This window comes from Dasypus novemcinctus, chromosome 3 (assembly GCF_030445035.2).
Source record: "Dasypus novemcinctus isolate mDasNov1 chromosome 3, mDasNov1.1.hap2, whole genome shotgun sequence".
NCBI classification, from domain to species: Eukaryota; Metazoa; Chordata; class Mammalia; order Cingulata; family Dasypodidae; genus Dasypus; species Dasypus novemcinctus.
The window spans coordinates 151,946,876-151,974,325 of NC_080675.1; the positions used below are offsets into that span (position 1 = coordinate 151,946,876).

Genomic DNA, 27,450 nt, shown 5'->3' on the forward strand with positions numbered 1-27,450 from the left:
TTGGTGTACAGTTGTTCAGAGTATTCTTTTATAGGCCTTTTTATTTCTGTAGGGTGAGTAGTAATGTCCTTGCTTTCATTTCTGATTTTAGTTTTTGCATTCTCTATTTTTCTTTGTCAGTTAATCTAAAAATTGTTGATTTTGTTGATCTTTTCAAAGAACAAGATTTTGATTTTGTTGATTCTTTGTATTTTTGTTATCCATTTCATTTGTCCGCACTATAGAAGTTTTCATTCTTTCCTTCCTTCTGCTTGCTTTTCTTTTTCTAATTTTCCCAGTTTTGAAGGTTAGGTCTCTGATTTGAAGTCTTCCTTCTTTTTTAATGTAAGCTTTTAGAGTAATAAATTTCCCTCTCAGCACTCCCTTTGCTGTATCCCACAAGGTTTGTTATGTTATGTGCTATTTTCATTTTCATTCACCTCAAGATATTTCCTAATTTCACCTCTGATTTCCTTTTTAGCCCATTGGTTAAGAGTATTTTGTTTAATTTCTACATATTTGTGATTTTTCCCTTTTTCCCTCTGTTAACTTCTTGCTTCTTTCCATTGTGGTCAGAGATTATACATTGTATGATTTCAGTATTTTTGAATTTATTAAGACTTGTTTTGTGACCCCACATATATTGTATCCTGGAAAATGATCCATGTACACTCCAGAAGAATGTGTATTCTGCTTTCTTTGGGTGCAGTGTTCTATATATGTCTGTTAGGTCTAGTTGGTTTAGTGTATCATTCAAGTCCTGTACTTCCCTGTTGATCTTCTGACTAGATGCTCTATCCATTATTATTAATTTTTTCTATTCGTTATTGAGAGTGGTGTATTAAAGCCTCCTACTATTAATGTAGAACTGTCAATTTGTCCCTTCAAATCTGTCAGTTTTTGCTTCATGTATTTTGGGACTCTGCTGTTTAAGTGCATAAATATTTATGATTATTGCTTCTTTCTGTTGAATTGTCCCCTTTATCAGTATGTAATGATCACCTTTATTCCTTGAAACTGTTTTTAACTTAAAGTCTATTTTATCTGATATTAGTGTAGCCACTCAGCTCTCTTTTGCTTACTACTTGCATGGTATATTTTTTCCATCTTTGACTTGAAAATGAATCTCTTTCAGACAGCATGTAGTTGGGTCATGCTTTTTTTAATCTATTCTGCCATTCGTTTCCTTTTGACTGGAGAGCTTAATACATTTTCATTTAAAGTTGCTACTGATAATGCAGGTCTGTCTTCTGCCATTTTACTATTTATGCATCATAACTCTTAATACAGTTTTTGTCCCTAACTTTCATTATAACCTATTTTTGTATTTATTTGCTTTCTTGTACCATATTGTTTTCTCATTTCTTTCTAGATGTGACTTCCATCTGTTTTCCTTGTGATTACCATAGGGTTAAAGTTTAATATCCTAAATATATAACAGTTATATTTGGTTTCATACCAACTTTCCTTCTACAGCATGCACGTATATTTTTCCTATACACCTGTGTCCTCCTCCACAGTTTTCTTTGTACTTATTGCCACTTCTATCTTTGTACATTGTATGTTGAAACATAGATTTATCATTACTTTTTATACATAATATATGAATTTTAGCTCCTGTAGGAAGTAAGAAGTGGAGTTACATACCAAACAATACATTTCAATAATAATGACATTTATAATTACCCAAATGACTACCTTTATTACAAGTTTTTATTTCTTTATGTTGCTTTGAACCACTGTCTAGTGTCCTTTGTTTCAGTCTGAAGAACTCCCTTTAACATTGTTTGTAGGACAGGTCTAGTGGTGATGAACTTTCTCAGCTTTTGTTTATCTGAGAATGTCTTCATCTTTCCCTCATTTTTGTAAGAGTCTCTCTGAATATAAAATTCTTGGCTAGCTGTTGTTTTCCTTCAGTACTTTAAATATTTCAATCCACTGCCTTCTTGCCTCCATGATTTTTGATAAGAAATCGGTACTCAATCTAATGCTAACATGTTGTCTACAATGTTAACTCTCTCCTTGTCCTTTGCATTTGATAGTTTAATCAATATGATTACACATGTGATTCTTCATGTTTTTCCTGTTTGGTGTTTGCTGAGCTTCTTGGATGTGCATATTGATGTCTTTTGCTAAGTTTGGGAGGTTCTCTCTCATTATTTCTTTGACTATTTCTTCTGCCCTTTTCAGAAGACCTTTATAAAATAAAAACATGCATATAGATATACATATAAAATATAAAATATTGCTATTTTTGTTATGTCAGATTTCCATTGCACAGTGCCTTTCAGATGGAATTATCTGCCTATAGTTTTTACCTTCTGGGAATTACTGCTAATAAAAAGCCTCAGGTACAGCAGAAACACAGAACAGAAACATCTGACCCTCAAAGCAGTATTACCTATTCTGCCTTATTAAGAAAGGATAGTGCAGTTGGTGAGGGCTTTGCAAAGAGGTGACTTCTGAGCTGGGTGCTGATGTGGGAGAAGGCCTATGCAGGAAGAGGGAACAACACGCACAAAAAGAAAGAAGATGAATGAGTGGGGGCTTGTTCAGGGAACAAGACTGTACATGGGTAGTAAGAGTTGTTAGTTAAGTCTGAAAAAGACAGTTGAATATACTGTGGTAACAGAATGACTAATTTAAAAACTGCCTTTTGTTTCTTTGCTTTTAAAAAAAAAGGATAGTAAAAATCTTCTACACATTTTATGGATAGAGTACATGTAAATATATAATTGGGTAAAGATGAAACATAAAAAAATTTGAGAATTTCATGGTAAGATTTGTGTCAGGTTCAAAGGAAGCTAGTAACCCTTTGCTGATCAATGCAGAGAAAACTCTCTGGAGAAGGTATAGTTTAGGAAACTTCCCAAGTTAATTTTATGTTTGGATGGTATATACAAAAGAGACCAGAGAATTGAGGTACTCTGGAACATCTGGTAAAGGGCTGTTAGAAAGCGCTGTGGCTGCATTGTAGTGGGAAGCTAACAGAATTATAGAGCTCTAGCTGAAAGATGGTCTCCTATATCTTTCTGACCTTGAACAAATTACTTAGCCTCTGAGCCTCAATTTTCTAATTGACAATGTGGAACTAATAATACCTACTAAAAAGTGTATTGAGGAGGTCAGTAAATTATGTGAAGTTGATTTATGATATATACTCCTGTATAAATTGTTGTTATTTTCATAGTTATCAGCAAAACCATGAATAGAAGAAATCTTTGCTTCTGGGACAGAAGATGGTCAAATAGGGTTTTGAGTTGGTTCAGTCCAAGGAGCTTAGTCCAAATTATGTTTGCCATAGTTATCATAGAAAGAACCAAAAGAACAGTTGAGGCATAGGTTTTGTGAGTTGTTGAAAATTATTTAAATTTTATTGCTTGAAAGTTGATAAGATGATGGCCTTTCCCATTGTGACTGAGAATTTGGGATCTGTTATTTATAACATTTGCTTATTTTTATTTGCTAAATGTGGCACTCCTACCTTGAATGTGGAGCAACTCCATGTAGGTGTGTGTGAGCATGTTGTTTGTTTTTGTTTGTTTGTTTTTGCTGGTGATGGTTCTAAATAAGCCCAAGATGGGCTATAAAAGATTTTTATGAGGTATGGTAGTCAGTTTATGTTGAAAGCCTGGACCTAAAACAAAACAGTGTGGGTATTAACCTCTGTTTCAAATATTCCTACTCTGGGATTCCTCTATTAAAAAGAAAACAAGGAAAGCGGACTTGGCCCAGTGGTTAGGGCATCTGCCTACCACGTGGGAGGTCCGCAGTTCAAACCCCGGGCCTCCTTGAGCCGTGTGCAGCTGGCCCGTGCGCAGTGCTGATGTGCGCAAGGAGCACCCTGCCACCCAGGGGTGTGCCCCGCATAGGGGAGCCCCACGTGGAAGGAGTGCACCCCGTAAGGAGAGCCGCCCAGCACGAAAGAAAGTGCAGCCTGCCCAAGAATGGCACCGCACACACGGAGAGCTGACAAAAGATGATGCAACGAAAAGAAACACAGATTCTCGTGCTGCTGACAACAACAGAAATGGACAAAGAAGAACAGGCAGCAAATAGACACAGAGAACAGACAACTGGGGGAGGGGGGGAAAGGGGAGAGAAATAAATAAAATAAATCTTTAAAAAAAAGAAAAAAGAAATACAGATTCCCGGTGCCGCTGATAAGGATAGAAGTGGTCACAGAAGAACACAGTAAATAGACACAGAGAGCAGACAACTGGGGGGGAGAGAGGGGAAGGGGAGAGAAATACAAAAAGTAAATAAATCTTAAAAAAAAAAAAAAGAAAACAAATAACTAAAACAAACAAAAAACCCTGAATAAACAAGGAATTGCTTGTTGCTCTAACTAACTGTTCTAGGAGGTGAGTATTTAATTTTTTCTCTCCCAATTTAAGTAGCCACAGACAGATAAGAAGCTTCTTATCTTCTTTGTACTTGTGAGAAGCTTCAAGTTTGCATTTTGAATTCAGGCCTTTATATCATGCTTTTATTTTTGTGGGTATGAGTCTACAGTAAAGTCTATAAAACTGTAGAGTATAATTTCGTGTTTTCAAAGTCACCTTGAACTGAAGAAAGATTGGGTCACGTGAACACTAAAGTTAATTTATTTGGTTGGTCTGCTCTGCAGCTGATTCTTGGCTGTACTAATTCTTTCAGATGTTTTTCCTAGTAAATTTTTTCCTATGTATTTTTTCTTTTAGTGGGAAAGTGGTTTAAGGTAAAAGTAAAACATTGAATCTAACATGACATTTCTAAATAAAAAATACGTATTTAAACAATTCCAAAATCTTGTAATGTACTATTTATTGTTTGTGAGTATGTATAAACATGCCATATGTGTGTTCAAGCAAATCAGGAATGAGTTTAGTGCCCTTTTTGGCTAAGGGTCTATTCACTGTTGAAGTCATACTGAACTTCACTAAGGTGTGTCTGAAGTAGAAATTAATGTTATGAATCCACCTCTTTTGTTTAAGATGAGAAGCTTTGTTTTTGATGAATTTGGTGTGATATGATATAAGCTGAAAAGAAGAATGTCCTGTTTGAAAGTATTTATGTTGAAAAAATATATTTTATACAAAAATCCAATCCTTGGAGGTCTTATTTATATATTTTTCATGCTTTATTTTATTTCACCAGAATGCTGCAATAGACTGCAAAATAACGTCATCTGCAACTGGAGATAAACACTTTGATAAAAGTCCCACTAAAACAAGACACCCTCGAAAAATTGATCTAAGAGCGCGATACTGGGCATTTCTTTTTGACAATCTTCGCCGGGCAGTAGATGAAATCTACGTAACTTGTGAATCAGATCAGAGTGTGGTGGAGTGTAAGGTAAGATTTGCTTTGAGGCTTTGTAATCCATTTGAAATTAAATCCTCCAATTTTTGTATACCTGACTTGATTATTTACCTCACTTTTTTGGTGTTAATAAATTCTCTATACTTTTACTTCATTATCTCTTGTTAGAAGCTTTGCTTTTGATCAGTGTACTAAAATCAGCATTATGCTTCAGAATTTTTTTGAAGAGTGCCTTTTTTTTTTTTAGGTAATACCCTAGTTCTGTACTTTTATATTCAGAAAAAGATGTGGTAGAAAGTTTGCATTGATACATAATCTTGGACAATGAATCAAGGGATATGCACAAACATACACACAATCATATATGTGCATATATGTGCATGTGTTTATTTTATGTCTGTAATTTGAAAACTCTCTCATCTGCATTCTTCGTTGGTGCTGCAGGTGGCACTAGTGAGGTTTTGACATTCTTTGGTTTCATGTTTAATGTCTTTAATTAGACATTGCTCCTTTACTGTTGAGATAGTTATCACTCTTCTAATTCACTCTAGTCAGGGAAAAGTGAGATTGATGGCTAACCGTAAACAAATCCTGGGTGGGATTGGGATGTCATTGTAAGGTGGTATTTTCTAATTTTAGATAACCTTGTGTTTGTAATAGGATATTAAACAGATACACTGCATAGTCTTTCTCTAAAAAGCCACAAAAAAGCAGGACTTTTAGTAAATAAATATTATATACTGTGTTACTTTATACTGAATAAAATTATTTTTAGAAAAACTATAATGATACATCTTCATAGAAATATTAAAGAGGTGGTAACTTATTGTTTCTATAGTGAACATAGTTGAAAACCCTGGAATTTATTATTTAACCTTTGAAATATATGAAGGGTCAAAGAAAAGTTATATATTGAGACAGCAGCTGCATTTTCTCTTAAATTGTAAACAGCCAAATTTCCCAGTTAGTTTTAGACTAACAAAAATACAATTCATCCAAAGCAGGTTTCAGAACGAACAGTAATCAAAATCATCCAAATTCATGGTTTGGTTGTCACATTAGTATTTGTTTCTATCAGGATGTGAAAACATTGTATGTTTTAAGAATAATATTTTTAATATTTTTGGAGTGTGGGTCAGCATGTTGTGGTAGAAGGCACTACTGGACTTGGTTTTGGGTTATAGTTTCTTCTATAAAATGAGCATTCAAGACTAGAAAATCTCTAGATCATCCTTGCAGATTCTTTGATTTTGCATTTAAAAATAAGAAAAAGTTGATGAAGAAGATATACAAATAGCCAATAAACACATAAAAGATGCTCAGCATTATTAGCCATCAGGGAAATGCAAATCAAAACCACAATGAGATACCGCTTCACATCCACCAGGATGGCAATTATTTAAAACAATGAAAAAGAAAATAACAAGCATTGGCAAGGATAAATAAGAACACTTGTACATTGCTGGTAGGAATATAAAAATGATATAACTATTGTGGAACTGTTGGTGGTTCTTCAGATAGTTAAACATGGAATTATCATATGAACCAGCAATTCCAGTTCTAGGTATATACCCCAGAGAATTCAAAATAAGGACTTAAACAGAATATTTGCACCCTTTCGTTCATAGCAGCATTATTCACAATAGCCCAAAGGTAGAAACAGCCCACTGTCCATCAAAAGGTAAATAGATGAACAAAATTTGGTATATACATACAATGGATTATTATTCAGCCATAAAAAGGAATGAACTTCTTTCTGATCGGCCTACAAGATGGCTGAACCTTGAAGACAACATGTTGAATGAAATAAGGCAGACACAAAAGGACAAATATTTGTATGATTCTACTTATATGAAATACCTAGAATAAGCAAATACATAGAGACAGAAAGTACATTTCAGGTACCCGGAGATGAGAGTGGGGAATGAGAAGTTATTGCTTAATGGCTGCAGAGTTTTCTGTTTGAGTTGATGAAAAAGTTTTGGTAATGAATGGTGGTGATGGTAGAACAATATTGTGAAAGTAATTAACATCATTTAGTTCTATATGTGAAAGTGGTTAAAATGGGAACTTTTGTGTTGTATAATATGCTACCACAATAAAAATAGGAAAAGGAATTCCAAAAAAGTAAATAACAGAAGGTTGCTAGAAGAAATCAAATGTAAACATGTACTTCTTTGTAGAAGCGAGACTGACCAGTAAGTCGTGTCTCTTTCTGATGAGCAGAAACTATTGTAACTGTCTGTGATACTACATTTCAAGGAAGCCAGACATGACCATAACACAGTGTAGCTTTTTTCCCCTGGCTTTGTCACTCATTCACACAAAGTTTTGTGAAAATTTAATATTAAAAATATGTGTAGGGAAGCGGACTTGGCCCAGTGGATAGGGCATCCATCTACCACATGGGAGGTCTGCGTTTCAAACCCTGGGCCTCCTTGACTCGTGTGGAGCTGGCCCATGCACAGTGCTGATGTGCGCAAGGAGTGCCGTGCCACACAGGGGTGTCCCCCGCGTAGGGGAGCCCCACGTGCAAGGAGTGCACTCTATAAGGAGAGCCACCCAGCGTGAAAGAAAGTGCAGCCTGCCCAAGAATGGTGCTGCACACATGGAGAGTTGACGCAGCGAGATGACGCAACAAAAAAAGAGACAGATTCCCATGCTGCTGACAGCAGCAGAAGCAGACAAAAACAAGAACACGCAGCAAATGAACACAGAAAACAGACAACTGGGGGCGGGGGGGGGGGGGGCGGGGAGAGAAATAAAAAGAAAATCTTTAAAAAAAAATAGAGTGACATTAAAAAAAAAAAAGTGTAAATTGTAGATTAGGGGGATGGAGAAGTTTTCTAGAGAGGAGTAGAGATGTGTTCTCCTTTCCTTGTACTTTGTCAAAATGCTCAGAGGCTTATGTTGAGAATAAAATCTGGGAGCGTAAAAGTTATTTTCATACTCAGCTCTATCCCTCTCCCTCTAGGACTTACAGGAGGAGATATAAAAAGTACAGTTTAACATTTTGTCTAAGCACATGCTGAGTATGTAATAACTTATAGCTCCTTTTGTTTTTGTTTTTCTTTATTTTCATCATCAAAGCACTTCTATCCATTATCTCATTTGGAGTATCTTTGTGAGGCATGTAACCTGGGGGTTTTCCTCATTTTGCAGGTGGATGCACTGACAGGATTTATCACTACTGTGATTTTTGTATAAAATACCATGACACCTGTATTATGTAACTCACATGATAAGCCTGACACAATGTTGCAAGGTACTTTTCCTCTTTGCCTAGGATTGCCTACCAGAGTCCAGATCAGAAGAGACTAAACTCCTGAGTTTCAGAGTCTGAAGAAGTGCCTGTTATGACATTCACTGCATGACTTGCTAAGAAATGACACTAACAAAACTATATATACTCTAACCATCACTTCTCCATCTCCCCTATCCCCTTGCAAGGTGAGCTATATGGTGGACTAGGAGGAGATTGCCTTTTGGGGGAGTGTACAATGAAGGGGTGGCTACCCTTTCAATTTGGTGGAGTAGTTCATGCCAGCCAGGCCTGAAGGGGGGACCATAGGAAAATGTGCCTGTGAAGGATATAGAATGGGAGTTCTCAGTGATCAAACAAAGAGAACTCCAGTGGGTCTTAAAGTTTTTGTGAGTTAAGGAGCCATGGGCATTAGTGATGTTGGAGTCATAAGGGCTTCCAGTGGGGGCACTTGGCTAGTTGAATATATACAAAATTGATGGCATTCAGACAGATACTGAGTGGGCAGAGGGAACCAGGGTGAACCTAAATATTGCCTAGAGAACCACATATGCCACCCATGCAGAGAGCACTATCTACTGCATACCTCAGTAGGAGCCACTGACCTTAGGCTTTCTCAGAATTAGAGAAAGACCTGGAACACATCTCCTCCTGGAAGCACTTGACTCTTTTGGCAGTCGACATCACATGAGCCTCTAGAAAAGAATAGCTGATACCTGTAGCCAACCCATCACTAATATCTGATGAGCTCTTAAAAGTAAAATATTGTTCTATTTCTCACAGCCACCACTTCTGGCAGAGAACTCAAGTTTATGAATGTAATAGAGGGAGGAGCAAGGGAGAGAGGAGAGACCCAATGAGAGTGAGCCATGCTCCTCCTCACCACAGGCATCCACTAGAGGCTGTGTAATTCTCACCTGTGCTAATGAGGCAAGTTGTCCATAGGTGGGATTTGAAAACTATGCTTTGATAAATTGAATGTGACTGAAATATGCATTTTCACTGTGCATACTCAGGAGATTTAGGATTTAACTGAGTAGTTGTGGGGGAAAATATAAAAGTAGTCTATGTTTATATTTCAATAACTTGGAGTTTCTCAATTCAACTAGTAAAATAAGCATCCAAATGCAATATGGGAAAATGCTTTGAAAGGTATGGCATGTAAAAACAAAACAAAAATTGGGAAAAGGATGGAGATGGAGATGGAGAAGAGGAATATAGGTTCAGGTAGAGAGAAGGATAATCCTAGAGGTAGGATTAGGACCAGGAGAGTAGTAATGCTCCAAAAGCCATGGAAGGAGTAGGAGTACTGCAGAGATCAAGACTGACGGCAGTTGAGAGAAAGCCTTTTCAATTTGGCATTCAAGAGGAACAAGAACAGAGTGGATCAAGATGGAAATTTGTGGTAAAAATTTGAAGTTTCATCTGATGGGTTCTGGCCTTATTTATTTTTGAAAAATTGGAGGTTTGAGGAAAGTAGAAATGATCTAAGATAACAGTGATGGAGAATGAAAGGGCTGACTTAGAGAAACTACAAAATTGTTCAGGAGCCTTGACGGTCACAGTAGAGGTGGGAGATTATTCTCTTTCCTATATCTTCAGGTTTTTCCATATTAGATTCTTCTCTCTCAGCAATATAACATGCTTATTTCTCTTTCATCCTAAAACAGGAACAACAACAACAACAACAAACCATAACAAATCTCCCAACCCTCCCTATACTTTACTTACCCTTTCAGCTACCTCCCATGTTTTTTGTTCCTTCTTCTTAGTCAGGTTTCTTGGAAGAGTTTTCTACATTTGCTGCTTCCATTTCCTTTTCTCCCATGTTCTTGTCAGTCCACTCCAACCTCGTTTCACCTCTTATCAGTCCAGCTAAAAAGCTCTTATTAAATTGCTGGTTACCTCTGTATTGTTAAGTCCAGTAGACGTTTTTCAGTCCCTTCCTTTTTTTTTTTTTTTTTTATTTTTTTATTTTTTTATTTTTTATTGACTTTGTAATAATATTACATTAAAAATATTTATGTGAGGTCCCATTCAACCCCACCCCCCCACCCCCCCTCTCCCCCCCTCCCCCCCCCAACAACACTCGTTCCCATCATCATGACACATCCATTGGATTTGGTAAGTACATCTTTGGGCACCTCTGCACCTCATATACATTGGTTCACATCATGGCCCATACTCTCCTCTATTCCATCATGTAGGCCCTGTGAGGATTTACAATGTCCGGTGATTACCTCTGAAGCACCATCCAGGGCAGCTCCATGTCCCGAAGACGCCTCCACCTCTCATCTCTTCCTGCCTTTCCCCATACCCTTTGTCCATTATGTCCACTTTTCCCAATCCAATGCCACCTCTTCTATGTGGACACTGGATTGGTTGTGTCCATTGCACCTTTATGTCAAGAGGAGGCTCAGATTCCACCTGGATGCTGGATGCAATCCTCCCATTTTCAGTTGTAATCACTCTAGGCTCCATGGTGTGGTGGTTGTCCTTCTTCACCTCCATCTTAGCTGAGTGTGGTAAGTCCAATAAATCAGATTGTAGGTGCTGGAGTCTGTTGAGGCTCAGGATCTGGCTATCACATTGTCAGTCCAGAGATTCAAATCCCCTAAATATATCTTAAACCCCAACATTAACTGCACCTCCAGCACATTAGCATGAAAGTCTTATGAAGGGAGATCCCATCTGAGTCCAGATTCATCACACATAAACACCATTTCCAAAGAGGGGCCATCTGCCCTGGTAGTTAACCCCATCGGCCATGACCATAACTCCCATGGGTCTCTTTAGCCCTCAAAGGAACCAATATCTGGGGGTTGTATCTGCTTTATCTGTCTCTCTGACTCTGCTCAGTTGTGCATGAGGGCAAACCTTCTGCCAGCCTCCAGACTCTTTTTTAGAAACTCGTAGCCATATAAACTCATTTCTCCTTTCCATTTCCCCCTTACTTTAGGTCAAACAGCATTTTAAAGTCATGGTATTTTATGTAGACATGGATATTCTGCTGATCCGCATTGAACCTTCCGTATAAGGTCATTTTCCAGTTGCATCATCAGTTGGTAGTTGATAGTGGTCCCTCGTTGCCAGGGAGGCTCATCCCCGGGTGTCATGTCCCACGCTGGGGGGAAGGCATTGCATTTACATGCTGAGTTTGGCTTCGAGACTGGCCACATTTGAGTAACATGAAGGCTGACAGAAGGAAATTCCCAGGCACAAAGTTGCTCTCGGCCTTGTTATTATTTTGGGTTTATCAGCTCACAAGCATAGTCATTAGTATCAGGGGCTCACTGTTGAACCCTCACTCCCTCCCGGTCCCCACCACTGTACCTGGGAGTTCAGTCCCTTCCTTGAGCAGCATTCCATGCTGTTGATCACTGCCCTCTTCTTACAGCATTCTCTTAGGTTGGCTTTGATGGAATACTCTCTGCTGGTTTTCTCTTCCTTTGCTGGCTGCTACTTTCACATTTTCTTTATTGTTTTTTTTCTTTTCTACGTGATCTTTATTTTAGGTCATCTTCTTTTCTCACTTTATACATACTTTCTCTCTGCAATTTCCCTCAGACCATGGCTTCATTTACTATACATTTGCTGATGAGTCTTAAATCTATACCTATTCTGTTCCTCTCCTAATTTTCAGACCTATAAATTCAGCTTGGATGTCTCAAAAGCATTTTAAACTGACATATGTAAAACTACGTTCATTATCTCTTCTTCCTGCCACAAACCTGGAAATGTGCTTTCCTTCCCCGAATGGTAGATACTACCTCTACCTCATTGTCCATGTTTGAAACTTGGAGACATCCTTGGTTCCTCCCTTTACCTCACTCCAGCAACTGTCCAATGAGTCAACTCCTTTTCAGAATTCCTTTCTAAATCATTCTAGTCCATCCATTTTTCTTATTCTCCACTGCTACCATCCTAGTTCAAGCTGCCATTATAAAATGCCTATATCACAACTGAAGCCTAACAGGACTCCCTACATCCTTCTAATCCATTCTCCACACTATTGGTAGAATGATAGTTAAAGAATACAAATAGGATTATCTCATTCCTCCTCAAAAGTTTCCCTTTGTTCTGAGAATTAAAATCTTTGGTATGGCCTTCAAGTCTTGAGTAACTTGATCCATAGACACCTCATTTCACTCTACTCGCATGGTCCAGGCTTTTCTGTATTCTTATTTTTCTGCCAGAATACACTCTTCTTGCCTAACACCTCCTCACCTCCCTCATCCCTTTTACCTAACTCCTGTTATTAATTTAGGTCTCATCTTTAGTGTCTCTTCCTCAAGGGAGCCTTTCCTGTAATTGCAGACTAGGTCAGGTTCCCCTATAATATCCTGTTACAATATATACTTCATAGTTGAAATTAAAATGATAGCATATTTGTTTAATGTATATCTCCTTTGCTAAATACTAGCTCTAGGAGTAGAAACTAGACTATCTTATTTGTCCTTTCATTTTCAGTGCCTGGTTGTGACACTGGAACATAGTGCATGCTCAGTAAATAGGTTTTGAATGGTTGTGTGAAGCCATAGGATTACATATACATTTGTAGTGACACCAGTCTCTACAGTTTTGTGATTCACTCCCTTCCCATTCCTCACAGTGATACCTGTTAGCCAGTAACACACCAATAATGCACAGAGATGGTTGTACATGGATTAATCTTGTGTTAGAATTTCAGTGGAGTAAAGAAGCTGAAGAGGGTAAGAGAGTAGTTGGAATAACAGACCATGGAATCTAAGATGGATGGGAAAGGAAATGACGATAGGAGGAGTATGATAGACAAGGAGAAAATAAAAAAGGTAGTGTTTGCCTATATTCCTTGGACATAGTGGGAGTGGGTAAAGTGGAGTATCTGTAGACAAAAAGTGATAGGTTTATGTTTATATCCTTTAAATTTTATTTAGATCTTCCAAGTACTATTTTTTAACCAATTTGATCTGTCAGATATGGTGACATTTTAAAGTCTCCCACCATTGTTGTAATTTCTTTAATATTTCTTGGAATTCTCAGACTTTTTAGCTGTATACATTTTTGTTACCTTCTTATTAGTTTTATACCTTTATAAAGGTATATGAGCTATATTTCACCAAGTGGTATACTTTTCACCCAGTATAAAAATGATCCTTACCAATGACCAATCTTTCTAAAGTATAGTTTGATCATGTTATTCCTCTGCTATAAAACTTGTTTTTGGTCATTCTCCATAGCTTTCTGAATTCAGAATAGACTCATCATTTTAGTTTTTAAAACTTTTTACTATATCGTCTTTGTTGACTTTTCTAGGTTTGTCATAATCAGTGCTAAGCTACCTGTATACTCTTCTAGAGAGTTCAGAATTACAGAAGAGTTCAAGAAAGCTGGGTGCTCAGGATCCAAATCCTAATTCCAACACTGTGTAGAATGTGAAAGGCATTAGGTTTCCAACTGGACTGTTTAATAAAAAATGATTTAATATCTCTCATTTGGGAACTGGGATAATGTACCAGGGTAAAATAATTGTGCTTTGAGACTTTGTTGGACTTGTAGTATTCATAGATTATCTGTTGTTTTTAGATGAAAAGAGGAAAGCACTTTGTTGGGACGTGAGTGTTCAAGTCAGTTTGGGGCAAGAATAGTAACCAAAGAGTGAAATTCAGCACCACTCGGTTTCTTTTTGTTAAAAATAATTCTGTAGCATAAATGTATCTTCATTTATGAAATATATTAATAAGTGTATGCATTCTACACATTTCATACTTAGACATGAGTTTTGAATGAGATCCAGAGAGATATAAGTAGTTTGGACACTATTATATTAAATATTGGTATATCTTCATATTGGGTTAGATAGCCATGAATCTGAAGAAACTTTCATTTCAGTTTCATGAAAACTCTCTTTTCATTTGTGTTTCCTGTTACTATGTTTGAAAAAAACTACTGATGATATTTCTAAATATTAAGGATTTTAGACATGAGTATGTCATGACAACTGTTTGTGGAGTATAGCGAATTTGTCCTATTGATGGGATATGTATTTGAGGGAGTTGAGAGCCTTCTGAGAAGTAAATATGGGAAAAAATAGACCCTAGGACTGAAGGAAAAATATAAATAAGATTTTTTTTTTTTACTCAGCTAGAGCAGGAATTCTTAACCTGTGATTCCTGGACAAGTGTGTGAGAACCTCTTTGGGTAGAGGGTCCATAACTTTCATCAAATTCTTAAAGATCCATGTGACCTGAAAAAGGTAAACCACAGATCCTGGTTTAGCCTCCCTCCCACCTAAATTCTTTCTTAACATGGATGAGAAAGGATCATGGGCAATGATTGCAGAGACTTGGAAATTTAAAACTTCCTCCTTGAAAAGTTAGAAAGGACTATCCTAATAACCATCTGAGGCAAAGGCTTAGTTATCCAGTCTCGTCAAGGTGATGAGGCCCATTAGAAATGCCTGTTTGATCTTCTTTAGTGTTTTCACCAGGCTTGAATCAGTAGTGCCAGTAATCTGGTCACTATTCTTGCTTGTGGTAACAGGTCAGACCTCCAGATCCTCAGTCCCTTTCTGACCTTACAGGCTTTTGCCTGTCTGGTGATTGCCTTGTCTTGAATCCTGTTCACCTTATACATCCTCTTACATGAACTCTGTCAGGGCTCAATCCCTATTGCCTAGTGTTCAAATCCATGTCTTTCAGTATCAGGTCTCACATTTTATCAGCCTGCTATTGTATAGCTCAGACTCAAGCCTGTTGAAATGATTTCTGCTACAATTGAGATAGGGCACTGGTTCACCCCAGGAAGGTACCTACTATCTTTCTGTGATTCCTATTAAAAAATTAAATATATTGCAATACATGAATAATATAATTGAATAAAACCAGGAAAAAAGGTTAGAAAGATAAAAGTTGAATCCAGAATGTTTACTGAGCGACAGTAAAATTCTGATGTTTGGGTGAAGACAATCTAACAGGGATTCATTGGTGCACTTCCAACACATGGTCCCCTCCCTCCTTTGCTTACTACTTTGTTTAGTATCTAACAGAGGCATAGTCAGGTATGGGATACTTTGCAAAAATATTCTGTGACGATCTTCTCCCATTGCACTTTGCATTGCAAAGTGCCTTGGGAACAATAATGACATTAGAGGTAGCAGTAATTAGCTCATACTGCTCATCTGTGCAATCATCTGAATTTTATACGTTAATGTCTCGGGTAAACATTCTCTTAAGTTATTCTTTTAACTTAGTTGTAATTCTGTAATTGTAATTATGGAATTGAGGTCTTTATAATGATATTTGCTAATTGCATTAAGGTGATAGTGAAGGTATGAACTGACAAATATGCCAGATATCTTCTAATAAATAAGTGAAAATCTAACAATTTGGAGAGTTTACAGTTGTAGTAAGTTCCTAGTAATTTATTAGTAGACAGTTTTTCTTGTAAGATACTTATATGTTTGAAGATAAAGTTATCTTCTGTGGCTTTCTTCCTTAATGAGTATTTACATTGAAACATTCATGTTGTGCTTTTTGTATAAAAGTATTTGGTATTTTTGTATTTGCAATAAAATTCCAAAGCATTTATAGTGAAGACCAAATCATTTGCTCTTTTTGTTTCTAGCACAAACTTCTGGTTATACATGATAAAAACTCAATAAATGGGTCTTAAACCTAGATTGTGGTAATCTAGTAAAAATTTAAGGACCCTCCAAATATATGATAGTATTTCTAGACTCAGTTTATTTTTAGCATATCATCTTTATCATTATTCAACTTGAGCCACAATTATTTATTTTTAGGGGTGGTTTTGTTTTAAAATGAGGTTATTTGCCCCAGGTGAGAATCTTTTAATAGTTATAGGATACAATGCTTTTAAAAATTGTATATTTAAATAGTATAGTAGGCATGCTGGTACTGACCTCCATAATTCAACTCTATTCACACTAGAGTAAAATTCTGCGTAAGTTATTCAAGGAGGTTTGAGTCTTTGAAGAATGAAAAGAATGAATTTTATAAAGCTCCTGGGAGAAAGAGAGGGTCCCATGATAGTGTAATTCTTATTTAAAATTAAAAGGTCTTTCTCTTCTTCTAAAACTTCATCTTAAAAAAATTAGAGAAATACAGACACATTAAAATTTGGTTGAGTGTAAAAAAAGAATGAAGAAGTGTTCATATATTGTTATTAGAAATCAAACTGGAACAAAATGTGATTGTGCCTGGCTTGTTTCAGTTTACATGATTGTTATGAAGGGCCGATGATCCTTCAACTAGAATAATAAGCATATGATTTAATATTAGGAGAATATTCCAGTAAAAAGAAATGCTTTAAGAAGTTATTCGAAAGTAAGCATGGAGGAATCTGTGGGAAATTTGAGTGTGAGCATCTTGATTTTAAGCCTTATAACAGTTTATTTTTGGCATCTTGGTCTACTTATTCTTAGCTGCAGTAGGTCTCTGATTTTTCTCTGAGTGGGGAATTCCATAAGAGAAAAATCAAGCCAACTTGCAAATGAACTAAGATAAAAATTAGAATATGGATGCAATTAGTCATTGAAGTAAATATTTATATTACTACCCAGGAAACTGCAAATTTCATTTACCCACAATGATTCTTGTAATAGCTTAAACTGTAGGAAAATGTTTTCCATTAGCAGAGTTTTCATTTATATGTTTTTGGTTTGTGACTATATTATGCGTTCCTTTTCTAGGTAGCTTGTATTGAAAATTAGGGGGAGACATTTGAAAGAAATGAGTGTTTGAGGGTTGAAGATGACTGTGATGATAATATTAGTTTTGAAAAGGGTTTGCTTGCAATTTTGCTTCCAGATGGTTTCTGTTTGAACTATTTATTCTAGTAATACCTTTTTAAAAACTAGATAAGCTTTTCTTTAAAAAATATTATGCTGTTTAAAATTTGTTTCAAGTTTGGTATAGCTCTTTCTCTCATAAAGGTTTCCTTTTGTCACTGATACAGGTTTCCACCCCTTTGGTGTCACAGGACTGCACTACTGTACTCCTTCCTGTAGCTGAATTGGAGTGCTGTATTGATGTCCTGGACCCAAGGGCCTGTGCACTAGTATTGTGTGTCAGGAGGACAAAGGGATGGCGCCAACCATCCTGCTCTATGCGCCAGTAACTAGAATTAATTACAAACCAATCGAATCCGTTGCAGCCAATTGGTAAACTAATTGGTAATTTTAGCTGTACATCTATATGTAGTTATCTGAATGCCTATAACATTACTTTCAGAGCCACTTTTGTTCTGTTTCATCCTGCTTGACAAAATGGCCTTCTTAGCTTTAGGGAGAAAGATGTGCATCAGTGACTGTGAGGCTGCTCCAGCTGCTTGTCTTGTTTGTATTCCCTTGTTCGTAAAACATGACTCGGATTACAGCTGCAGGGTACCACTCTGATCATTTCTGATAATGTTGAGCTAAACATTCCTTAAAATAGGTGATTTAAGCCATCAAATATTTTTTCTCTGTGCCAACTAGTATCAGGAATAAAGCTGGCTTTATCTTGCACTTGAGAGATTTTTCGCCCCCCTCAACAAAAGGGAAATCAGAAAACTTTTGAAATAAATTATTCTGAATCAAATTTTTCTCTCCTATAATGTAGGTTTTTTAAGTTAAGGGAATTTAATTAAAGAATTTGCTTTATATTAGTAGAATTTAGAGAATGTAGCCAACTAAAATTTTATATTTTTTCTTTTCCTGATTATAGATGACTTTTATTACCAGTGATTTGGCACAATGGATTATCATTGAGAGGAAATAAATAATACCTCTTTGTTTAGAAGAGACCTTTAAAATAGAATGTAATTTTTATGACTAAGTAAGGATGGTACTGTATTTCATTTATGAATAATTTGGCATTCATTATTAGTCATGGTTTTGATTTCCAAAGTCTTTAACTTTTAAAACTTTTATAACTGAAATGTGTTTCTGAGATCTTTTGAGTGCCATTCATACTGCAAAGTCAATTTAAAACTTAACTATAGAAAGTAATGCATTTATAAAGCAGATGATGATTTTTATAGCTGGCTGGACTCTTTTGATGACCATTTTCTAGGAATTTTGGAAAGTAGCTTTTATAGCAAGGTATAAAACTGGTATGAGTGGCTTTTTTTCTAATGCATAAACTTTAAAGTTCTTTGTCTAATGCATGTAAATGACAACTTTGGTGGATATACCAATACTTAAACAGAGTCATACTTGGGGTCAGTTTCTCCTTTCTGAACAGTGAAATAGATCTCAGTTGCCCATGCTTTTATGTTTTTTCCTTATACAGAAATTTTATTGCCATAAAGATGCATAATTTATCAGTGCCAAGAAAATAAACTTTGCCGGATTCATAGAGCATGGTGTCACAGTAAATAATTTTGGATACCTAAAGAAGAAAATTAGAGTGCAATAATAGCAGTTAGGATGAATGTGTGTAGTGGTGTAGATGATCTCCTAATCCTAGTTAAGCTGAATTGAAAATGATTCTCCTTCAAATCCAGTGACTTCTTTATTTTTTTTATTTTTTATCTTTGTAAGCTCAGAATTAGTTGCAGTGTTGCATTTGATAACAGAAGGCAAGTTACTCATTATAATTCTTTTTTTTTTTTTTCCTTTCAAGTTCATCACTTTCCTCTGTGTCTTGGGAACACTGCTGAAACCACTAGGAACAATATGCTTGGGACCAAAGATTTTTTTTTTTTATTTTTTAAAGATTTATTTATTTATTTCTCTCCCCTCCCCCCGCCCGGTTGTCTGTTCTCTGTGTCTATTTGCTGTGTCTTCTTTGTCCGCCTCTGTTGTTGTCAGCAGCGCGGGAATCTCTGTTTCTTTTTGTTGCATCATCTTGTGTCAGCTCTCCGTGTGTGCGGCACCATTCCTGGGCAGCCTGCACTTTCTTTCGCGCTGGGTGTCTCTCCTTACGGGGTGCACTCCTTGCGCGTGGGGCTCCCCTACATGGGGGACACCCCTGCGTGGCACGGCACTTCTTGTGCACATCAGCACTGCGCATGGGCCAGCTCCACACGGGTCAAGGAGGCCCGGGGTTTGAACCGCGGACCTTCTATATGGTAGACGGACGCCCTAACCACTGGGCCAAGTCCACCTCCCTCATTATAATTCTTGAAAACTGATTTTAAATCATGCAGGTTAGCTTTTTATATCTTTAACTTTTTATCAAATGCTTAAGAAATATTGATAAAATTTTAAGCATTTACTTTTCCAAATGTCTCTTTAAACTGATGATAATTTTCACATATATTAGTAGAATTGAAGATGAGTGTTTAGAAGGGACTAAATATCATTTTGAATTTGCATTTCAGATACTTCATTTTAGAAGTAAATGCTAAAAATGTTGAGACATTAAAAATACTGAGAAAAAACACTGGAGGAAAATGTATTCTGAATAGTGATTTTGCTGGTAATTTTTCATTCCTTTTCTTCCTTTCTGTTTTTCTTACTATCAATGTAGGCAGTCCTGGAGATAAGAGCCAGGAATCAGTGGGCTTGGGTTCTATACCACCACCAGATGGTCACCAAACCTCAGTAGTCTCATTTTTAAAATGAAGTGGCTGACTGTATACAGTGTGACCTCATCACTTATTAAATAATTCCTTTGGATTTGCTTATAATTCATCATCTTTTGTAGTTACTAGTTTTATGTTCTCAGCCAATTATTTAGAAAAAAAGTTTCTAAACAAGACTGGAGAGGATAGAAATTCACTTTAGAAGAGACTGAAAATTATGATAATGTATTCTGCCAGAAAATACCACTGACCTGTTTATTAGGCGTCTTTAGAGAAAATATGCTTAATTCATTTAGGCAAAAATGCAGCATTTGCTAGCATGCTATCAGTGTTTCATAGCATAATAAACCTTTCTAATGTGGTTTGAACTTTCATAGATTCAGCAAATAACCCACCCATTTTGGCATACAGCTGGTTTCTAACAAACAGTTGATGAATAAATCATGGACTCTCAGAACTGTAATTAGAATTGTTTAATTCCCTCATCTATTACACAGGTATTTATCCTTGGCCATATCCTTCTGTTAATGATAACATCCAGTGGTAGAGTACTGACTACCATGGAACTTAATTCTTTTTTGGGAAAGCTCTGCCAGGTAAAAATATCTTTTTCTCTGTCATTTTTACCCAGCATTCTTTTTTCCATAACTCATGTCTATATTGAAATAGTCTAATTCCTTTTCAACAGGCCCTTTTATGTGTGAAGATGGCTATCATGGCATTCTCTTAGTCTTTTCCAGTCTTGTGAGCTCCAGTTCTTATTATAGTTCCAATTATGACGTGTTTTAAGGTCTTCCTCATGGGTGGAAAATACACTTTATCTATATAGCCTTCTTAAATTGTGGTACTTAGAATGACTTATCAGTCATGATCTTTGTTGATAGCAACGGAAATAGACTTTGATTTAAGTAAAAAAATAATTTATTGGATAGGTCACAGAGTGGACAATAAGATCAAAGAATTAGCATCAAATGGGGAGGAGTCAAGGGAGGTTTTGCTGCAGAACTTCTGGTTAGGATATACTGCTATTTTGTAACACTAACACTGCCTCTTCATCTTTACCTCATGCATTAGTCAGTTAAAGGGGTGCCAATGCAAAGTACCAGAAATGTGTTGGTATTTATAAAGAGTATTTATTTGGGCTAGAAGCTTATAATCACAAGGCTATAAAGCGTTGTTATTTCCCTCACCAAAGTCTGTTGCCATGTGTTGGAGTAAGATGGCTGCCAGTCTCTGTCAGGGTTCAGCCTTCCTCTTTCTTCTAAGGCTCCATTGTCCCAGCTCCTTCCTTTCTCAGCTGTAGGTTAACATAAAGTTTGTCTTTCCCCCTGTGCTCGTTTCTCTCTGGGCTTAGCTACTCTGCTGTCTCCACAAGGCCAGCTGTGGAGAATGGCTCATATCTCTTCCTGGGGCCTCTGCCATGTCTCACGGAGCCTTCTCTTCTTTCCTTATGTATCTGCTTCTCTATGTGTTTACTTCCTGGGACTCTAGCATCAAAAAAAAAGCCAATTCTCTCCTCTGCATGTCGTTTTCTTTTACTGACGTGGCGGAATCAAAGCCCTAATTTAATTTAATCAAGTAAAAGTAAAACCTCTGAATTTAATACAATCTAGTAGACCCAGAGTAACAGACCAGCTTAAAACATAATCCAATATCTATTTTCAGAATTCACAAACAGTATTGAACTGCTGCACCTCATTTACTTTAGATTCAAAGTCCCAGGCAAATAAACCTGACTGGTTAAATCCTAGTTATATTTCCATGCTGGGCTGCCAAGAGGCAGGGAGGAGGAGGATTTCCTTCTCTTGCATCTGCATAAGAAGCTAATCCCTTAAACCAGGAAGGAAGTGGCAGTGCTGAGTAGCAATACATTTTAAAAAGTAAAAAAAAAATATGCTTAGTGCAAATGGAATACCCTCAGAGGAGGTGGTTTCACTTTACTCAGTGCTAGTCAAACCCCGAAGGTCTTCATGCATTTTATTATACTTGTATTGATACAGTATAAGGTCATAATTTACTTTTTTCATTTACTAAACTAAGGTTAGTGTAAAAATTCTTAAGTCTTTTTTACATGTGTCCTCTGTTGTTAAGATCAACTTTCCCCCAATCCTGTACTTATACAGTTAATTTCTGGCTCAAAGGGTAGAACCTGAAATATATTCTTTTAATTCCTATCTTTGTAGATTTGCCTTATTACTGTAGACTGTCTAGAGCAGCACTGGCCAATAGAAATTCAATGTGAACTTTAAAACTGTCTAATAGCTACTTTCAACAAGTAAATAGAAACAGGTGAAATTAATTTTAATAATATATTTTATTTAACTCTATTCATAAAAATATTCTGGTATGCCTTCAGTATAAACAATTATTCATAAGATATTTTGCTTTTTTGTTTTTTGGTCTAAGACTTGGAAATCTGATGTGTGTCTACAGCACGTATCAATTTAGACTAAATAGTTTTCACGGACATTATAAACCACATATGGTACGTGATTACCATTTTGGACAGTATAGGCTTATTCCTTTTTGTGATTCTGATTGTGTTGTTTACTGTGGCTTTGTTTCACTCTTAAGTTGAATGAGTATGCCCTACATTTCTTTATACACTGGCAAAAAAATGGTTGAGTGGAGGGACTTCCACTGCCAGTAGAGATGAACTAGGTAATTCAGTCTAACTCTTCTACTGAGGACAACTAATGGAGCTAGATGATCTATAGCAAATCTGCTAGAAGCTTAGGAGAGTAAAGAATTCTTAGGCAGTGAAGAATGATAGGGGAAAGATCCAACAAAAGGTAGAAATTGTAATACTGGAGCCCAGCAAAATACTTCTAAATTGGTTAAAGAAGAAATTAAAATAGAAATTAGAAAATATTTTGAAATGAATGACAATAAAAACAGTACTTGTGGGGTCTACCCTAAATCATACTTAAAGGGAACTTTGTAATCTTAAAATATATATATTCAAAAGGAATAAAAGGCTGAAAGCTAATTAAGTATTCAACTTAAGAAGTTAGAGAAAAGCAAACAAAAGCGTAAAGACATCAAAAAGAAATAACTGATGAAAATAAGCCCAGAAATTAATAAAATAGGATTATCATACAACAGAGAAGGTAAAGCCAAATGTCCCTGCTGTGACTAATCAAGAAAAGGAGGTAGAATATATGAACGTACAATATTCTCTATTCCCTATCTCTGCCTCCTCCCCCTGATAATCTATATTTTAGATTCTGACTCATGGGTTTGCTTATTCTAATTATTTCATATGATTGAGGTCGTACAATATTTGTCCTTTTGTGCCTGGTTTATTTCAGTATACATGATTGTTCTGTAAGCCTCCAGCCTCTAATAAAGTAAAATAGAGTAAAATAAAATAAAAATAGAAATGGCTGGCAGACTCAGGAGTTGGTTGCATAAGAGGTATTGAGCAAATAAGTAAATGTGTTAATTATAAAAGGAGCTAGGTTTCTTTCACAGAAAGGATTTACATATATGGAAAGGTGAAAGATTAGATTGAACCCTGGCTGATTGGAATTTGGAAACATGGAAATGAACTAATGGTTTTTATATCTATAGATAGCTAGATACAGAAATTGATATGGATGTGGGTATGTATTTATATTCATATATTTTGTAGTTCTGTCCTTTGGGAGGTCCTGGAAGCATTGAAACACCGAAAGTAATGAACACATAATACACCTTAATATTGGTCACATACCATTATTCAATAAAAGGAAACAGGACTTATTAGAGAAATCACTAATTCCAGGGCTGGAACAGGGAAAATGCAAGATGAGCCTGAAAAATAACTTTCTGTGACAGAAAGTTAGGAAATGCACAAAGAATGATGGCATTATGTCAGAAAGACACAGGAACCGGCTTTAAGGGCCTCCAGTTGGCCAAGTGTGGGACAATTTGAGTATCAAAATAATGACAGTAATGGATTATTTAAAAAAATAGGAAACCATGAGTCCATACTGATATAAGTAAACAAATAAATAAATGAAGAAGAAGGGAAAGCTCTCCATTACAGCATATTAATTAATAAATTCAGTAAGAATAATGGAATTAGAAAATTATCATTTAACAACTACCATAGTAATAATTGATTCAGACAAGAACCATCAGTGGAGTTTAAACTAGTGGGTGAAAGTTTGATGAGGAGGACTATGTTTACATAGTCATTGAATATCTCCCTACTGAATATTTATTAATTGAAAAGGAAAAATAGGAAGTTTAAATCGGGGAGATCTGGTAGATACCACCTTAATCAAACAATCAAAGTTAATTGCACAAGTAATAGGGCATATAGATAGCATATGCCTTCTGATATAATGTACTTAATACAAAATGACTTCTCTGGTGTTCCTCCTATAGCCTAAATCTAATTAATCTAATCTAATTTAATTTAAGAATAATTTAAATTGAGGGACATTGTGCAGAATAACTGGTCTATACTTTTTAAGAATGTAAAGTCACTAAAGAATGAGCAACAACTGTTCAAGATTGAAATAGACATGACAATTAAATATAATATATAATCCTGGAGTGGATCATGGAGTAGAATTTTTTTTTTCTCTAAAGAGGTATTATTGGAATAATAGATGTAATTGAAATATGCTCTGTCAATTGGTAGTATTGTATCAGTGTTACTGTCCCTATTTTATTGCTCTGTGGTTCTAAAGGAGTTGTGTTTTTGGGAAATACTTTCTTAAATATTTAGGAGTAATGTAACATCATGTCTGCAATTTACTTTCAGTTGGTGCAAGAAAAATGTATATGTGGAGAGAATGATAAAAGCATATGTTCCAAATGTTAACTGTTGAGCAATATGACTGATAGGTATTAGGAAATGCTTTACATTATTCCTATAATTTTTCTGTAAGTTGAAAATTATTTCAAAATAAAACGTTAAGAAAAACAAAAGGGCATCACAGCTAAGTTTGTACCAATAAATTTGAAAATTTAGTTGAAATGTATTAGTTCCTAGGAAAACACAACTTAATTGAAACTGATATAAGATGAAATAAAAAATCTACATAGTCTTATAAATATTAATGATATAGTTTGTTATTAAAAACACTCCTCAATTTAACTCCTGACTTTACCACCTACAATTCCTAAATATCAGTGAATTCTTCTAAAAATTGAAGCTAAAAATAATACCAGTACTCCAATATTCCTTATGAATAAGATGTAAAAATATCAAAACACTAGCAAACTAATCCAACAGCATATACAAAGAAGTATGCACAATGATTGAGTGGGGTGAATGCAGGGGTGGTTCAGCATATGAAAATGAGTTATTGTAATACATCATTTTAATAGAATGAAGGGGAAAAAAGCACATTTTCATTTCAGTAGATGCAGGAAAAAAGTGACAAAATCCGATACCCTGTCATAATGAAAACACTCAATGTACTTGGAATAGAAGGCAACTTGTTCAGCCTGGTAAAGGAATCTGAAAACCCGCAGCTATAATCATGCTTAATAGAAGACTGAAAGATTTTCCCCTATCAGGATCTGGATAATGATGTCTGATCTCTCCACTTCTGTTCAACTTTGTACTGGAAGTTCTAGCCAGGGTAATTAGGCAATAAAGAGAAATATAATGTCAGATAGAAAGGAAAGGAAGCAGTAAAATATCTATTTATAGATTTCATGATTCTATGTATATAGAAAACACTTGAATAATCCATACCAAAAACCTATTAATGCTAATTAACAAGTGCAACAAGATTGCAGGAACAAGATCAACACACAATCATTGGTTATCTATGTCCTAGCAATGAACAATCCAAAAATGAAATTAAAAAACTAATTTCATTACAGTAGCATCAAAAAGAATAATACAATTAGAAATAAAGAAATGTAGGACTGGTATACTGAAAACTGCAAAATATCATTGAAAGAAATTAAAGGAGACTTAAATCAGTGGTAAGATACCCTGTGTTCATGAATTGGAAAATTAAATATTGTTAGGATGGTAATATTCCCTAATATGATCTATAAATTCAGTGTAATCCCCATCAGAATTCCTATGGCCTTTGCAGAAATGGCAAGCCTATTCAGAAATTCATGTGGAAACTCAAGGAACTCCTGATAGCCAAAACAGTCTTGAAAAAGGAGGATAAGATTGGAGGTCTCATACTTACTAATTTCAAAACTTACTAGAAAGCCACAGTAATCAACACAGTGTGGTACTGGCATAAGGACAGATGTGTAGTTCAGTGGTTTAGAATTGAGAGTCCAGAAATAAACCCATATTTGTGTGGTCATTTCATTTTTGATATGGGTGCTAAGACCTTTCAATAAGAAATAATAGTCATTTCAACAGTTGGTGCTGGGAAAACTCGATTCCCATGTGCAAAGGAATGAATTTGGATCCCTCCTTCACAGTATATGCAAAAATCTACTCAAAATGATCAAAGACATAAATGTAAGAGCTGTAAAACTCGTAAAAGAAAACATAGGGGTATCTCTTTGTGATATTGGGCTAGGCAACAGTATCTTAGATGTGATACCAAAAGCACAAACAACCAAAGAAATGCTGACTTTATCAACATTGAACACTTATGTATCAGAAGACATCGAGAGAAAGAACAGTCCACAGAATGGAAGAAAATATTTGCAAACTATATATATTGATAAAGGTCTCATATCCAGAACATACAAAGAGCTCTTCTAATTCAACAGCAAAAAGACAAACACATTAAAAAATCAGCAAAGAATTTGAAGAGATATTTCTCCAAAGATGTGTACAGATTGACAAATGAAAAGAAGCCCAACATTATTTAGTCATCAAGGAAATAAAAATGAAAACCACAATGAAGCACTTCATACTCACTAGGATTCTAGATTCCTAGTGAGGATGTGGAGCATAAGAACTCTCATACATTACTGGTGGGAATGTAAAATGGTACCACTGTTATAGAAAACAGTTTGATAGTTGTTCCTTAAAATGTAAAACATAGAGTTAACCATATGCCCCAGCATTTCTATTCCTATGCATATAACACAGAGAACTGAAAGCATATGTTCACAAAAAACTTGTACATGAATGTTCATAGCAGAATTATTCATAACAGTGGAAAAGTCAAATCAAGTCCCACCCCAATCAAGATGGTGAAATGAGATGCATCAGGCTCAGTACTCCCCACAGAAGGTTTGAACAACCGAGTACTGTTTGTTCTTAAAAGTTCCAGAAAACAGAGAGTTGCAATAACAAGGCGAGCACTGAACCACTTGATCATCTCAGAAAGGGTACTTGACAAAATCTAGTATCCTTTCTTGGAAAAAAAACCAAACTCAGAAAAATAGGAATAGAAGGGGACTTCAACATAATAAAGGGCATATGTGAAAAACCCATAGTTAACATCATAATCAGTGGTGAAAGA

The 27,450-nt window shown here is 35.9% G+C and overlaps 1 protein-coding gene across 6 annotated transcripts in view; it reads left to right on the forward strand.

Annotated features, from left to right (window-relative positions):
* Positions 1 to 27,450, forward strand: part of SCAPER (S-phase cyclin A associated protein in the ER) — a 616,772-nt gene that overhangs the window by 123,891 nt on the left and 465,431 nt on the right. For 4 of the 6 annotated variants that reach the window (XM_004468178.4, XM_004468179.4, XM_071214311.1 and 1 more), the window contains one exon: positions 5,119 to 5,316. In XM_004468178.4, the coding sequence (XP_004468235.1) occupies positions 5,119 to 5,316 (198 nt within the window). Of the gene's footprint in view, positions 1 to 5,118; positions 5,317 to 8,569; positions 8,734 to 27,450 lie in introns of those variants that run through there. The other 2 variants (XM_058294577.2, XM_071214313.1) reach the window with 1 other exon arrangement.